Source organism: Falco biarmicus, chromosome 5 (genome assembly GCF_023638135.1).
Source record: "Falco biarmicus isolate bFalBia1 chromosome 5, bFalBia1.pri, whole genome shotgun sequence".
In the NCBI taxonomy this organism is placed as follows: domain Eukaryota; kingdom Metazoa; phylum Chordata; class Aves; order Falconiformes; family Falconidae; genus Falco; species Falco biarmicus.
The window spans coordinates 26240568-26257944 of NC_079292.1; the positions used below are offsets into that span (position 1 = coordinate 26240568).

General features: G+C 40.5%; 1 protein-coding gene across 3 annotated transcripts in view; it reads left to right on the top strand.

Moving 5' to 3' along the window:
- Window positions 1-17377, top strand: part of USP6NL (USP6 N-terminal like) — a 130816-nt gene that overhangs the window by 42576 nt on the left and 70863 nt on the right. For 2 of the 3 annotated variants that reach the window (XM_056340281.1, XM_056340282.1), the window contains exons 3-4: window positions 7681-7891; window positions 15495-15568. In XM_056340281.1, coding sequence (XP_056196256.1) covers window positions 7834-7891; window positions 15495-15568 — 132 coding nt within the window. In that variant the 5' untranslated portion in view covers window positions 7681-7833. The remainder of the gene's footprint in view (window positions 1-7680; window positions 7892-15494; window positions 15569-17377) is intronic. The other variant, XM_056340283.1, reaches the window with a different exon arrangement.

Consider the following 17377-nt stretch of genomic DNA (forward strand, 5'->3'; position numbering starts at 1 on the left):
CTTGTAACTTGGAATAGGTATTACCAAAGTATTATGTCAGTATTCAGTTGAGGTGAAGGAGTCTTTCTTCTGTGTACTGAGTTCAAAAATGCTTTTTAACTATTGCAGGTCATTTTCTGCTGAGGTATGGGTTTCTGACAAATGGTCAGGTTTTTCTAGGTTGTATTTTGTGGGTTGTGGGTGGTTGGTTTGGTTTTGTTTGTTTTCTTTTAACAGAATGTAGTAAAAAAAAGGTGGATCTTCATTAGTAGGCTTACTGTATCATAGGCTTCAGCATTAACAATTATACACTTGATTATTTTTATTTTTGTTTCCCTTCATGCCTGTGCACAAGGCCTGGACTAGAATTAACCTCATGTTAGTCTTGTACAGAAACTTCTTAAGGACTTTGCTTTTCATTTTAAATCAGTACTGAAATAAAGCATTGATTTTAAGAGAAGTAGTATTGGGAACTTGTTAGTAGGTTTGTAAGTGTAATTAAGGTACCTCGCTGTTTGTAATCTTCCTCTGAACTAGTAAAAAGAAAGTGTTCATAATATATCTGTTAATGCACTGATTACTAAAGTCACTGTTTCTGTGCAACAACAGAATAAATTAATAATTAACATTTTAAGTGAACACCGGATATTTGTAAAACATGTTGAGTGTCCAAAGGATGAGCCGAATGGTACATCTCACTGTGATCCCTTACTTGAAGATTTGTAACCTCTGTGGAGAATTCTGTTCTGATTAACCTCTGTTAGCCTTTAAAATATTCAAACAATATTTCAAATATTTCAAAAAAGCCTTTTAATTTCATTTTTTTCATGGTCCTGTACTACTGCAGTATTGTGCTTGCCATTCAGTGATAACAGGATCTCAGCACTGTCTGTGCTTAACTGTTTATCTCCCGTCTCTCTGGCAGTGGTTGGGGAGCAAAACCCCCAGACTTCTTTGCCAGACTGTCCTAAGGTTTTTGGATAGATTAAATCTAAAAATAATTAGGTGTTACCTGTAGCAATATTAATTGAAATAAAGGTGATGGATATAATAAAGCCAGAAGGTTTATTGTACTGATACAATGATTTGTGGATTAACAGCCACAAAGTTTGAGAGAGAGATTTTTTTTTTTTTAAATTTTTGTGTGTTTTGTTTTTAACCAAACTCTGGAGTTGTTTTTTAATTAATGAATATTTTAGGTGATGCAAACGAATTTGTTCTGGGATTACTAAATACCAGCATGAATGTAACCCAATTTCAGTTTGGCAGGTGTGCCATTGGGTTGTACTGCAGCCCCTTTGCTGTTTTCCTTCAGCATGAGGCTGGGACCCAAATAACACAGAGCAGCCTTCAAGGCCCTAATTCCTGTTTTGCATGTGAAATGCCGAGGCTGTTTACTTTGGTTTGTTTACAAGTCCTCAATCAGTGAAACTGAAAACAACAGAACCTTCTTGTCTGTCACTAACTTCCTTTTCTTGTAGCAAGGATGAAGAAACTGATAGTGTTTTCTTCCCCAGTTTCTGCTGCTGCTCAGCAAATTTGCTTACCCTTCATTTGGCTGTCTCTTATTCCTGCAGCCTTTCCTATAACCACTTGATAAACGTAAAAACATCGGTATAGTGCTGCATGGCACTTAAGATAATTTCAAATGTTCAGAGGGTATTTCGATCATCTTATTCCTTCTCCTAAATTTTATTTTAGTTTTTAATAAAGTCAATGACAGAGATTTTAAGTAGCTGATTACACATATTTTTCAAAGCAACTCTACTTCACGCTGTAGTATGGACATGACTGATACTACAAGCAGGCACCTAAATTTGATTTAGCATTAGATACAAGGTATCTAAATTTGCCTTGATGTGTTTTTGCACACTTACTCAAACTTACAGAGTCACCAAGAGTAGGTTCAGTGTCATAGTAGCTTCTTGGTGTCATTCAGACTTTTCATAGGATTTGCTTAGAGGATGCTATTTGCACTTATGATATTATTGTACTTAAAATGTTTATCTGCTCAAAGATGAATAGCTCAGAGGCAGAGTCGCTGAAGAAAGCAAGCTCTTCAGCTATAGTAAACGGAGTTGTACCATGTAACTCAGCTGCTGGTTTTGGTTTGGTTTTGGTTTTTTGGGTTTTTTTGTGGAAACGCATATGAAAGGGCCTTGCAGCTTTTCGGTAACCGCTACTGTGACTCCTGATGGTTCCTTCAGTATCGCTACCTGGGATCCATGCTGTATAGTATCAATCACAGCAGCCTCTCCAGGAGCCTGCAGTAGCTAATGTAACATGCTTTTGCTGGAATCAAGCAAGAAATGCTTTTTCATCCTGCCAGAACTTTTGCAATATTTAAAATTTTATTTTCCTGTTGTGTATCAGAGTGAAACTGAGCTTAAAACATCAAGATAAATCTTGAGGTCTCCCCATGCAGAGGTTGTGCCTGGACAGGCAGAGTACTCAACTTGGCACCTAGAAGATTCAAGCTGAATTGTGGACAGAGGCTGAAGGCTGGTTTTCTCATGCTTTTGGGGAAGGAAGTGTCCCTGGGTACCACCTCATGATCTCTCTTCCAGGAGAAGGCAGAAAAGTAAAAGATTGGTAGTGTATGTGCAGCTGGTAGGTAAAAAGCTGGTCTACCAGTAACTGCTCATGTTGCTTATTTGCGAATGCTTCCTTTACCCTGTCAGGCAAGGTCCAACAAGGTTACAGCAGCCTGTTTACTTGAGCAAGAACGTAGTGTCAGCCACTAGGTAATAGCTTGTGGTCCCTGAGTAGGTCAAGGGGAATTACTTCTTCTTTGCCATAATGCTGGTACAGTTTTACTTCTACCGTCTTGAGTCAGTGCTGGTGTTTTTCTAAGCTGGCTGGGAGCTTTCTAGTCTTCTTATCTGGCAGAGCAACACTTACTACAAAACAAAACCCTCCTTTTTTTCCTGTTTTATTTGGTTAAATTGGCTGTGTAATTCAATGATGAGTTGGACTGTGTGTATATCAGAGTAATTAAAAATTGCCTGCATAGAGGAGCAAACCTTTTTAACTTAGCCAGTAAAGTGATGCAAATATAGGTAAAACTTTTGTACCTAGATAACTTCTGTAACTTCTCTAGCCCTAGAGAAGAAATGAAACAGCTTCCTCAAAAATGAAGAGCTTCTTTCAAAAACTTCTTCCAGAGTATGCGTGAGTGTTGCTTTGGTGATGCTTTAAGCTGGGAATAGTCTTCACATCATTAACATTGAATTCAAAGTATAATTATTGTTTGCTCATTTAATTTTGACTAATGTGGAGATAAAAATGATTAATCAGGACACAACATAATTAGTGTAGTGTGGCATCTGACTACTTATATTTAAGTCTGTTAATGTGGGAAGCATAACTCCTGTTATGAAATGTTCTGGCTTGTGTCAGAATCTAAAATATTAGAAACATTTTATGTTTAAATTGATACTGTAAATCTTAGTGCTGTGAAAACATTCACAGTCTACTACTAATGAAGATGTACAGTACAGGAAATCCGTAATTATGTCTGAAATTGTCAGAATTTCAGATAATTTTTAAAATCTCCTTTTGATTTATGTTGCTGGGAAAAATTATTTTTATGTCACCCTGATGTATGGCATTGGGAAAACAAAGAGGAAATTTATTGCGGGGAACTGTTACATTCAATCTTGCTGAAAGATCATTTTGCTTGTATGTTTAGTAGCCTGTCACTGTTAAAGGAAGTATGAGTAGTGTCAGTATGCAGAAGGGATATTTTAGTTTTCAAAAGCCTCTGGGGACTGCAGGCATAATATACTTTTAAAGTACAAGGGATCAAAAAATGGCATTTTCAGCAAAACTTGCTTATAAAGTGATAACCAAAACCTGAAAAGGCTCAGCTGTGGAAAGGATGACTTGAGTTACGTTGAGGGTAAAATTCCTGAAATATTCCTGCTTTTTATGTGCCAATACTGCTTCTGTGGTCAAGTGTCTGATCTTACCATATAATACAGCAGCTGATTTGCAGCATATTTTATTAAGGCATTAATTAACAAAGGACTAGTAATGGGAAGGGTTGTGGATTTCAAGGGGAGTGTGGGAGTAATACTCATGGGCTGTAGATGAAACAGATTACATGTTACAGTGGGATCAGTTCTAGCCACAGTAGGAGTTCCAGGAAATGTAATCTTTAGTGGAAGATTGTAAAATGATTTCCATGTAGTAGAAAACGGCCTGTGTTTTTCCATGAAGACTGTATCTTTGTCATTTCTTTACTGCTGGGTTATAATGTGTTGCAGAAACAAGGCTTTCTCTATGTCGTTGAACAGCAAGACTGCAAATCTGTGCTGATCACCCCTTGAACAGCTGTTTGTAGGGCTGACATTACTTAAGTAACCATAGTGTTTGCATCTCCTTAAAGATGAAATGTATAGGTGAATGACCACTTGGTAATGGTCATAATGCTTTCCTTTCATAGTAGTGAGGAAAGAGAAAAATAGTAGTAAACCAGTGAAAAGGCTAGATGCCAACTACACCCTTGGGAAGGAGAACAAAGGATGACTTAAGCTTAGATATAAGACCTTAAGTTGCTGCACAAGTCAGACCAGTCTTTACATACTGGCAAGTCCAATATTATACCCAGCCCAAGTCTTTACCTTTAAGTCTATTAAGATCTGGATTGTGTTGACAGAGTCCTAGGCAGAAGGGTGGCTTGTGTATTGTTGGTGGGTTTTTTTCTTCCTCTTCTTTCAAGAAGGGACTATTGTTCAGAATTGGGCTTACTCTTTTCAGCGTAGCTTGTTGCAAATTAGCAATTATGGTTTCTTCTGGCTTTGCAACCAATTATGTTAACCTTCAGCAAATTAATTATCTTCTGGCTCATGTACTGCATACACAAGACTTTGTAAAATGGAATTACAGTAGAATCCTGCCAGTTCTTGTCGCTCCACTTTGTAACCCTCATGGTAACATTCATAAGGCTTAACAGTGAGGCGATGACATGACCACTCAAACTGCAGCTTCCAGCTGAGTTAGTTGTAGGCATAGCTGATGGAGATGATTTAATTTTAAGGTGTACTTATTTGTGAAACTCATATAAAAATAATTGCAAATTAAGACTAAGTAAATGGCTAAGTTGTGTTTTATTAGATTATGTTCTTTTTCGGTTTTATTGCTGGTTTTGGTCCTCTGTTAACTAGTATGTGTTAGCAAGGCTGTGTTACTAAAAATAAAGTCATAGACATATTGCAGTGACTGATTAATATTAGTAGAGTTCCTGTAAGTCCTTTAGTCAATTGCTGCTTAAAAGCAAGGTAGAGTTAGTTGATTTAAATTCTTTGCAATATACATTAGACCCCTAAATTCTAATTATGGGTTTTGACACAGCCTTCCTCTGTGGAATACTGCATAGCAGGGCTGCTTTGGTTTCCCTGCCTTTGCTCTGAGCCCTCTGAGGATCATTTAAGAATTGCTTTGAGGTAGTTTTTAGTAGCAGTTAATTCTACTAATTTCCAAAGCGACCATTTTCCATTGGTGGCTGTGCAAGTGTCTCATAGGGGATGCTGCAGAACTGCAAGTATTCTGCTGAAGTGAAATTTGATTTTTCATTAAGATGAGAGTTCAGTCATGTTTCTTCAGGAAAGTTAAATCCTTACTTTCATATCTCCTACCCATTACTCCTCATGCAGTAAAACTACAACACATTCTACTCTGAAGAAATGCTGATTATTAAGGGTGTAAGAGTGCATGTGTTTTGCTGTTGGAATGGGGCTTATTTCGGTGCAGAGGGTAGTGGGATATGTTGATTTCACAAATAGTTTTATTCCACCTTTAGCACATTTTCTTCCTTACTTCTGAAGAGAGAAAAAATTCAGTTAAGTTAAAATTTTCCCTTTTCTCTGTGTAAGTGTTTACTTGAAAACACCCACAAAAGTAGACATGCTAAACTTGAAAACCAATTAAAGGTAAAAGAAAAATATCAGTGTAATAGAGTTCTTAACTTACTGCTGCCTGAGGGTAGTGTGTGGTAGTAGAGTACCAATGATGTTAGAAAAACAAATTGTTTTCACATGCTGAAGGTATCTGTTGAGAGAGATAATGTGGAATGAATTCTCGTGTTTGTTGTATGTGAGTTCTTTTTGTCTTCCTCACAGATATGCTCTCAGGTAAAGAAACTAAGTAGTTTGTTTTACAAAACCAGTTCGGTAGTCCTATCATGAGAAAAATGGAAGACAATTTTTGTATAGCAGGAAGGTTACTACCATGTGCTTATGAATGTCAGCAGCAAGAAAATGCTCCTTTTGAAGGGAAACCTGCCTAGTGGTGGTTATCACACTAGCTCAGTCTAAACTCATACTGAATCCATAGACTATAAACTGTTGACACCTGGGTTTGGGTAAGATCCATGAGTAGAAATCAGGGGTAAAGATAAAGGAGCTGCTGCTCATCTCCAGGTGCAGTGCTTTGCCAGGTGATATGGGGAGGAAGATTAAAACAATTGAAGGAACTTCCTTCCCCCAACCCCCTAGTCCTGGGGGAAAAAAGAATAGTCCAGTGCACTTGACCACATCTCCTGTTCCTTTTCAGGGTGCAAGGAAACCATGGAATGATTGAGATTGGAAGGGACCCCTGGAGGTCATCTGGTCCAAACCCTCTGCTCAAGCAGGGCCGCCTACAGCCAGCTGCCCAGTAACATGCCCAGACAGCTTTTAAGTGTCTTCAAGGATTGAGACTTCCCAACCTCCCTGGGTGACCTGTGCCAGTACTTGGTCACCCTCACAGTGACAGAGCGTTTCCTGGTGTTCAGAGGGAACCTCCAGTGTTTCAGTTTGTGCCCATTGCCTCTGGTCCTGCCAGTGGGCACCGCTGAACAGAGCCTGGCTCCGTTCCCCCATTTGTACCTTCCCTTCAGGTGTTTATGTCCATTGATAAGATTCCCCTGAGCCTTCTCTTCTGAGGGCTGAACAGTCCCACTGATCATCTTTCTGTTGGCTTCACAAAGAGCTGGAAGCCCACACAAGTCTTCCAAGCCAGTTCTGGTAGCATGTGTGCTCTGACTTGCTTAGGTTAAGAAATGGAATTGGCTGGCTCCTGGCTGTAAGCATCATGTAGCAGCTGACACTTTGCTTGAGAGAGCATGTGTAAGGACTAAAATCTGTGCAGGAGAATAGCTTGATGTGTGTGTCCTTGAATATTTGGCGTGGAGGTTTGTTTTTCAGGTTTTGAGGATGCAGATGAATTCTACCAATGTTAAATCTTGAATTTTCATGCTTTCATCAATGAAAACATTCTTGTCAACTCCTGACGTCCTAGGTATTTCAAGTTTCCAAGATACCCTGAACAATAAAGGAGTTGTAAACAGAAAATTAAAATCCCTATCCTCTAAGTAGAGAAGGCCAGACAGTTACAGAATGTATTTCTGTATTTTAAGTTACTTAATTTCATGGTTTGTGAAGTAATAAGCCAGAAATGGGGTACTCCAAGCCCAATTTCTAGTAAGTCCTTTCAATAAGATGCTTTTCGTGCAGCACTTGGTAAATACCAGTAAGAATTCTTACCCAAGAGCGTAACAGTGATGTATTGCAGGAGCATGTCCTCTGAGGTTGTTTGTTCAAATCCTCTTGTTTATTATTAGCTGGAATGCAGGGCTGTGGGCTGCAGTGGAGAACACTAGCATGGTGTCTGTGTGACACTTCTGATTAACAAACAGCATCTTTGTTTGAATATCTGCAGATCGTGTAACTGTAGAGGGACCGTGTCTTGAAAAAGAAGGAGCACGTGTCAAGTGGCGCGGTTATGTGCAAATGCTGCGAGTGGAGGAGGAGAACTTCCCCGTTCATTTGTGATAAACTGGTTTAGAATATGCTCTAGAAACAGATTTACTTCATGAAGACTAAAACAGAGCATTACAAGGACTGGGCAGAAAATCACGATCTAAAGACTGGTAAAATGTTTTTTGTTATATGCTGGTCTTTAATTGTTTATGTTGTACTGTTTTACTTCTCTCTCGTTTCGGATTAGTGACATCTCTGAGTTTTAAATACTTAATACTGTGAAGACAGATAATTATGTTTAATGATGGAAGAAATGTAGCTCAGTTAACTTCTGTAAATGCTGTTTTCCAGAGGAGGAGTTGCTGTGCAAAGGGGATTGTTTCTCTAGCTATTTCATATTATGTTAAGAGTTCTTCTCTGCGTGTGAAAAGAAAAATGAAGTATACGGAGTAATGCTTATTAACCTTCTTTTGTTCAGAGCAGGCTTAAGATTTCTGTGCAGGTATTTACTAAGATTTTTCCTTTTGAATGTCGCCTACCCACAACAAAATACTACTAAGCATATGTCATGGCTTTTATTTCATTGTTTGTGGGAGTGGACTGAAAGGAAAATAAACAGCCTTGGTATAAAAGGGACTTTCTGATATGATCGGAGTCTTACAAAATGTTTTGTTTATTGCTCTGATACATGCTTTGAATGTGTAGATGTGTAGCAGCTGGTGGTAGTGCTTGCAGACAGGAATTTGTGCCAGTGCAGCTCTTTGTGCAGTAGAATGTGTAATGTGCAAACAAGCAAGAATTTGAGTGAAGTAATGGAAAACAAATTAACATGTTGCAAGACTTTTGGGGTTTTTAGACTGCTCCACAGTTAAGGAGGTAGTGTTGATGGGTCAAAGAACAAAAAAGGGGAAAATCTCATTTTCAGAATTTGGGATAAAATTACATAGGGTGCTTATGTACTTATCCTGAGCCACACAGAAATAGGCATTACTTGTGGGGGTGCTGGTCAACAGCCAGCTGAATACGAGCCAGCAGTGTGTCTGACAGGACTTGAATATTATTGTTTTATACACACACATATATATATATACACACACACAGAGGCCAAGAAGGCTTGTATCCAAAACAGTGTGGCTGGCAGGGCCGGGGCAGTGCCCGTCCCCCTGTGCTGGGCACCGGCGCGGCCGCCCCTCGGGGCCTGGGCTCAGGGTCGGGCCCCTCAGGGCAGGGGGGACGCAGAGGGGCTGGAGCGTGTCCAGAGCCGGGCAGGGGCTGGGGCAGGGGCTGGGGGGGGGCGGCGGGGGGAGCTGGGGGGGTCAGCCTGCAGAGGGGGGGCTCAGGGGCACCTGGTGGCTCCCTACAGCTGCCTGGCAGGGGCTGTAGGCAGGGGGGGTCGGTCTCTGCTCCCAGGGAACAAGCGCCAGGACAAGAGAAAACAGCCTCAAGTTGCACCAGGGGAGGCTTAGATGGGGTATGAGGAAAAATTTCTTCACCAGAAGTGTTGTCAAACCCTGGAACAGGCATCCCAGGGCCATGGTGGAGTCACCATCGCTAGAGATATTTAAGACACGTAGACGTGGCAGTTAGGGACGTGGTTTAGTGGTGGGCTTGGCAGTGCTAGTTAATGATCTTAAGGGAGTTTTCCAACCTAAACAATTCTATGATGCTACTTAAATTTACGGCACGTCTGTAAGAGGCAATTCATTATGCTGATGCATAAGCATTATAATGTACCTTGTACTTAACACACTCTTTCGATATGTGTAAAGAGCATTCTGAGGCTCTTGGTAGTATCATTTTGTGCTACTTTGATGAGGGACCTAGTGTTTGGCTGTTACCTTTTCCAGGTGAGGTACTTTTAAGTAGCCAGTTTTAGGCTGTTTGAGGGAGCATATCACTAGTGAGTTTGAGTCATCCCAATGATCATTCCCGTAAGTTGTATGACTACCTTTGCATGGACTGGAGATGCATACTCAGTGGATTGCAGATGGAAATAACTTTTTAAAATGATGTGCCTCACAGTTTTCAGTTCTGTAGCTGAACAAGATTAGAAGTCATGCAGAATTAGGCAAACAGGGTTCAAACTACAGGTACTTAATAAACCTGGAAGAGCAGAAGCTTTTCTTGTAGGAAAGACCAGCGTTTTATGGTTTTACAGCAATTCGTCATGCAGCAGTAGCTCAGTTTCGTCAGGCTGGGCGATGAGAACCGGGTGTTACTGCGGGCTGCTCCTGTTAGTCACCCCTGACCAAGAACAGCGGAGCTGCAGCCAGGCAGTCATAGGCTGTTCAACTGCTCCCTGGCTGGTGGAAACACAAGGGATAGTGCTGCCAGTTCCTTCTCCTTTATTTTGGAAAACTAAGTAACTGCTGGGGCTGCAAGAAGGATCCTCAGTGTTCGGTTTGATAACAATATATTTTATTTTTGTATTTTGTTTATTTTCTCATATTTTTTTTTGCCTTTGCCCCCACCTTAAGGAAAAAAATATTTTAGGTGGGTAACAACAGGACCTTGGATCAAAGGCTCTGTGGTGTCTGTAGATGCCTACATCTATAGCTACCATTCCTCCCCATGAAAACAGAAGGGAGAAGATGGCACGAAGGCAAGAGTATGGCAGGATTATATCTGTTTTAGTGGGATTGGATCTGTCAAACTGTAGCTCTGTAGCTGTACCTGCTTTCTTGCAAAAATCCTTGAGAAAATTTTTTACTAATATTCCGAATGTCATTTTTACATCTATTTGTATGGCACATCCTTATTTTCTCTTTAACAGTGTTTATTTTCACTTGGATCTGTTGTTTTGCCATTAAGTATGTCACTTCTGGCAGTTGATCCATTCCAGTTAGTCTTGCATTGATTGTAGAGGAAAACTTTACATATTTTTGTTTGCAGTATGTCTATTAATATTATTAGTTCCTCCTCACTAAAATTTACTGCAATTTCCTTTCTTCCTTAGGATTGAAAGAATCTGCAATTCTGGAAAATTAAGTTGTTCTCTCCAGTATTCCTCACAAACTGCAAGATACTTAGAATTGCAGCTGCTTAGTAGGAACTAGGCGTTTCCAGTTAGTTTTTAAGTTTGCCTAAGAAGCCTGTTTGTTGTCAGTTTTAGGAATTTATTTTAATTTAGCTTCATGTTTTTCAGTTTTGATATCAATTGACTGGACTGGACAGGGGTTTTGAAATTTTAAAAAAATATAAAAAAACAGCTTTAAAAATGAAGCGGTTTGTTTTAAATGTGTTTGTGAGGTACACAGAGACCACCTAGTAGTGGATAGCAGGGTAACACCCAGACTTCATCTTTAAATTTGTTGCTACTAAGTAATGCTGGCATCTCCAGATCACTTATTTCCTCTCAGGAAATAGCACTGGAGACTAATGAAGATTGTGTCCTTGTGTAAGACAAGCTTAATTTTCTGCCTGTGCCACTTCTTACATACCATCACCAGTTTCTGTTCTTGAAGAAATTGTCTTTTTCAGTTCTTTGATAATTGGTGGGGTAAGGACAGACTCTTAATAGAGTGACAAAAGAAGAAAGCTTGTACTGATGCTAGGCAATGCTTTCCTCTCATTTTGTAGGGCTGATGGCAGGCCACAGGTGTCTAATCTAGCAGGCCTGACACTTTCACAGTTTAAAATCTGGGAGTTCCAAATGAGACCAATTCAAGTCCCATCCTTAAGTATCTTCCTGCAGAAAAGCAGTAATCTGGCTGCTCTGTCAGTCCTTTTTCATTTCATTGCAGATTGGGATTTTGTTTGATTTTCTGACCCTAATGATGCTTCAGTTCCTTTGCATGCTGTGTTTCAAAACTTATAAATTGGCAATATTTGCAAATATAGAAAACAGGTTAGCATAACAGAGTGGTAAGGGGAAAAGACTCTCTAATGAGGAGTGTTATGTGTATGAGGCTAACTGTTCTGAAAATTTTGTTCCTGGTCTTTATGTTTTACCTTTTTCAAAAGCTAGATGTGTAACGCTGCTGCTTGGCAGGATTTTAAGTATGCTTGTTGTACCTTGTAAGCCTTACCAATGTGGGGGGTGGGGTGGTGGTGGTAAGTACGCTGTTTAGCATGCAGATTTTATCACCAGGTCATTGAGAATTTCCTCAGATTTTATTCAAAATCAGTTCTCTGGTACTAGTTAATTGGCTATATATTAACGTCAGCCTCATCAGAGATAGCATGGTTTCCTGTATAATGTGGTGTTGATCATCTGTAAATGCTAAGTTTTGATCAGAAAATTTAATCATACTTGTTTCACATCTTTTAACTGGTTTCAGTGATATAAGACTTTAGAATACTAGCTATTTGTCTGTAATTCTGTAGTGATGTAGTAATGTTTGGTTTGGGGTTTTTTTTTGTGCCTGGGAAGACAGTTATTGAAGAATTTTTCTTGTTCCCATATTTAGCTTTTACTTTATTAGGAATGACTGTGTAATTTCTAACTTGGCGATATTTAAATAATTCCTCTTATAAGAAAAATCATATATTATGCTTATCTCCCAAAATATAACCTCTTGTCCCAGTCTCAAGCTGTTTTCTGGGTTTTCAGTATGGATGGATTAATGTAACATTAAACTATCTCAGTGCAGGTAGAAGGTTAAGATGATTCTGGCAGAAAGTCAAGAGGATTACTTTAAAGGCAATGAATATGATAATTTCCACACTAAATGTAATTGAATTGTCATGAGGCATAGTACAGTGCAAACTTAATTCTTATGTTACTTATGCAGAGGAAAGGAATGTCAGCCATGGCCATGTTTTCAGCATAAATCAGGATTCAAGTTTCTGGTGCAAAGACAGTTCTGCATTCTTTTAAGCAAAGGTTTAAACTTCATTTCAACTTCTGCCACTTATTCCATCTTTGGTGTTGAAGAGCTGTGCATGTCCCTTTGAGTAAGTTTTCAAATAGAAGTAACAACCTATTTTTTATTTCTGTTAATTAAAAATTGCTTTTTACTTGAATATGTCAACTAGTATGTATTACAATATTGACTACTTATTATTCAGCCAAACTCTTTCTCAAACGAAATCTAATCTCTCTTTTACTGGGAAAATAGTCATAGGATTTCCCTGACACACACGCACTTCTTTAAGCCCAGCAGCAGTCACGCTTTAAACAAGTAAGCTTTTCCCCCATATCTGTCCGTTGGAGAAGCAAAGATTAGGATTGCTCAGTAACTGAATTCTCTGAAGGAATGTCGGCTTTCTAAGCAAGCATATTTTTTTAAAATTTTAAATTTTAAAAGTTTACTATTAGAAAATCTGTAATTGGCCTTCTATAAACACTTACTGTAACTACAGTTTTCTCTGTGTCTTACAAAAGAAAATGCAGTTTAGTTTTTATTATGGTTACTTTAGCTTCCCAGTTTGAAAGTAGTACTAGGCTCCATCTACTACTTTATGTCAGGTTTGATTCAGTTCAGTGGGCATAGTACATCAACTAGTAGAGGATGAAAAATAGATTGTTACAGTTGTTGGGGAACATTAGTGCTTGAATGCACTCAGTGTAGAGTTCCGTGTGTGCCCTTGTGTGGTGACAGCGCTGGGGGGGGTGGGGGGGGGTGGGGTGGTTTCTAGAAGGGCACATAAGCGTTCTGTCCTGGTCAGCCTTCACATAAGTAGCTGGGGTAACAGGGTCCCACAGTTGCTATAAAGTTGCGTCGGAGAAAAAACAAGCTGAAGGCAAACTGCTTTGTGTCCTGCAGTCCTCTTTAAGCTTAGGGGTAAAGGTGGATCCAGCACCTGAAGGAGCAGGAGGACCAACGCACTGCTTGGACAGCCCTGAAGGCTGAGCAATATGAAATGAATCTACTCACGTCTCCTTACAGGGAGGAAATAAATTATTTGTCAGTGTTGGGGCAGAGAGATGCATAGCTTCTAAATGCAGCAGATGTCAATCTTAATCTTTTTTTTTTTTTTTCTTTCCCTCTTCCCTACAGTTGTGTAAATGCACGTGCACTGGTTCTGGTGCACACTGGAAAAAATGGCAGAGCTCAATGTCCTCGCTAATAAATGGTAGAAATATGATTGGCAAATGGTGGTGACAAGCAGAAGGGAGCCAGAATGTGGAAAACAGAATGTTAACTTTTGGAGATAAGTGAAAGCTTTAAAGAAGCAGTCAGGCTTCCCATTGGGGAAGTTTGGGACAAGCATCGCAGTTGCCTGAATGCTGGTGCTTGTGCCCCTGATGGGGTTTACTGAGGTTCTCTCTGTGTTCCCCTAAAAAAACTTAAAGTGAAAACGTGTAGAGACTGTGCCAGATCTCTAACAGATGGCTTAGAAGGCCACCCCTGGCATAACTTGTCTAAGTAGCTGAGAAATACATAGGTAAATCTCATTAAAGAAATACTGAGTTTAAACATATAGATGTGTTAATAATGTCATCAATAGAAAACTGTAATATCTGATCCATTTTTCTATTTCATGGCCCAGGTGGATGATATGTACAGTTCCTGAAGTTCAGTATGTTGGCATGAACCAAATAGTGAAGAAAAAACACATGCTTGGACTTATTTTTATAACAGTGTGTGCTGAAAAACTACTGCAAATGTTTTTAAAGCTTTCCTTGATTTAGACTTTATTGCCTTTTAACAATTGAGACACTCAGCTCTTGAATCTCACAAACTTATCATTGATTTGCCTCATTGATTTCAAATCATAATCACAGTTGGGATATTGAGGTGCATGATGTTGTTGAATGTTCAAAGCAGCATCTTTCATACTTTTCCTTCCTTGGTGCCCTCTTTACATTCCCTTCCATGTCCTAGAGATGGTTTCTGCCAAGGGAGCAATACCAAGGAATCTAATTCAGTTGCACGTGCGGTTTGCTTCACCTTGTCTTGATAAAACCAGTTTTATGTAAACTTTCTTCACTACTGTAGTAAACAGCTGCATCTGCAGTGTACTGATGCTTGCCCACACATCCATTTTTTTCTTGCCTGTCAGCCTTCTGTTGTCATATCCTTATGCTTATTGAAACTCTGGGTTGCACAGGTTGCAGTTCTGATACTATAATGAAATCCTTCCCTATTTTCTGAGAAATATGTGTTAAGCAATTTCTCGGATGAAGTCATGTAGTATTTCTTCAGCGTTCATCAGGGTTCTTATCCCTGTCTACCAACCCTGTAAATAATTCACACTTCTGTTATAAACCAGTAGTGTATGTTTTGGCTTTGTTTGACTAGGTCAGGGGTCCTCAAACTACAGCCCACGGGCCAGATACGGCCCCCAGGGTCCTCAGTCCGGCCCCTGGTATTTACAGAACCCCTCTGACACCCACCCCCCCACCCCCCCCACCCCCCCCACCCCCCGCCGGGGGTTGGGGGGGAAACCAAGCAGCCACAGATGACTGCCTGCCACTTAATCCACGTGCCGGCCCCCTGTTTAAAAAGTTTGAGGACCCCTGGACTAGGTGAATGTTTGTGGAATTGGCAACTAGTAGCCTCTACTGTGTTCTTCAGTCTTTCAGTTAGTGGATTGTGAGGTATTATTTATTTTTTGTTTGTTTTTAGCTTTTATTGAATACCTGCTTTGGCGGAGAATTGGGAACATTCTAAATTCAGCAATTAGGATACCATCCAGTAATTTTATTTTACTCTGAACAGTATTCAAGACATGCACCAAGGTCATATTTTGCTTTAATACAATTGTTTTGGCATTTCTCCATCCAAGTAGTGCCTCTGAAGTTGAAGATTATTTCCCAAGTATTTAGCTGCAGTTCTTTGTTAACAAGGGAGAGAATCTGAACAGCACTATTTTAATTCTCCACAGGTGCAGATGCTGAGCAAGATGCTGCTATCAAACTTGCCCAGGAAAGAGCAGAGATAGTTGCCAAGTATGACAGAGTAAGTGAACTCAATAATAATTTTAAAGACATTTCATAATTAATCTTAGTAATATCTGTTTAAAAAATGAATCATGGTTCCCACTAGCTTTTGTTTAAAATAGTCTATGTGCAACTAATCTGATGGTTCCATGATATGCTGTCCTCTGGGTGAACTAAATTCTCTTTCCATGGGGGATATTCTGGATAAAGACTCAGTCAACTCATTTTTCAGGTGCATGGCAAGTTGCTTTGGGGCTATTTTACGGTAGTATAATCTATTAGAAGTAATGAAACTGGGGTGTTTGACAATGCTCGGTGTATCTATGAGATCGGAATGACTCTTATTTTACTTTTTATTTACTTAATTGTTTGGGTTTGGTAATGGAAACATTTAAATCATTACAGAGAACTGCACTGTTTGTCAGATTGCTGTGAGGAATTGAAATACCTTAGTTGTATCTTTTTTTGTCTTGAACCACTTGTCAAGTAAAAGCCTGGCACAGAGTATGCCTAGAATGCCTACACCACACTCACATATTCTTTTAACACTTGTGGACTTTGTAAGTGTCATTGGAGTACTGAGCAATACACTTGTTTGTAGAATTCATGAAATGTTTTACATGCTAGACCGAGTGGTGGTTTGCACAGTGTGCACTTAAGTGAGTGGCTGTGAGGTTGTTTTTTTTTTTTTTTAATAAGGAAAATACATGCACATGCATGGTGAGTTGACCACGACTGGACACCAGGTGCCCGCCAGACCTGCCCTATCACTCTTCTCAGCAGAACAAGGGAGAGAAAATTAACAGAAGGCTTGCAGGTCAAGATAAGGACAGGGAGACATCACTCACCAATTATCATCATGGGCAAAACAGACTTGAGTTGGGGAAATTAGTTTATTACCAATCAAAATCAGAGTAGGATAATGAGAAAACAAGAACTAAATCTTTAGAACACCTTCTCCCCCACCTCCCTTCTTCCTAGGCTCAGCTTCATTCCCAGTTTCTCTACCTCTCCCCACCAGTGGTGCAGTGGAACTGGGAATGGGAGTTATGGGTCAGTTCATCACACATTGTCTCTGCCGCTCCTTCCTCATCAGGGGGAAAACTCACGCTCTCCCCCTGCTCCAGCATGGGGTCCCTCCTGTGGCAGACAGTCCTTTATGAACTTCTCCAATGTGAGCTCTTCCCATGGACTGCAGTTCTTCACAAACTGCTCCATCGTGGGTCCCTTCCACAGGCTGCAGTCCTTCAGGCACCGACTGTTCCAGCCTGGGTCCCCTGCCATCATAAGACTGACCAGCAAACCTGCTCCAGCCTGGGCTCCTCTCCTCACAGGGCCACAGGCCCTGTCAGGATCTGCACCAGCATGGGCTGCCCATGGCTCACAGCATCCCTTGGGCATCCCCCTGCTCTGTCATGGGGTCCCCCACAAGCTGCCCCACTGTCACCCTCCATGGGCTGCGTGGGCTTCCCCATGGGCTGCCAGGGAATCTCTGCTCTGGTGCCTGGAGCACCTCCTGCCCCTCCTTCACTGATCTTGGTGTCTGCAGAGTTGATCCTCTCACATATTCTCACTCCTCTCTTCCGCTGCAATTGCTGTTGTGCGGTGTGGTATTTTTCCCCCTTCTTAAATATGTTATCCCAGAGGCACTGTCACTGGTAAGCTCGGTCTTGCCCAGCAGTGCTTCTGACTGGGTATGCCAGCCTGGAGCCAGCTAGCGATGGACTGTGTCGGACACAGGGAAAGTTTCTAGCAGCTTTTCACAGAAGCCACCCCTGTAGCCTCGCCCCTCGCTTGCTACCAAAACTTTGCCATATGAACCATGTAC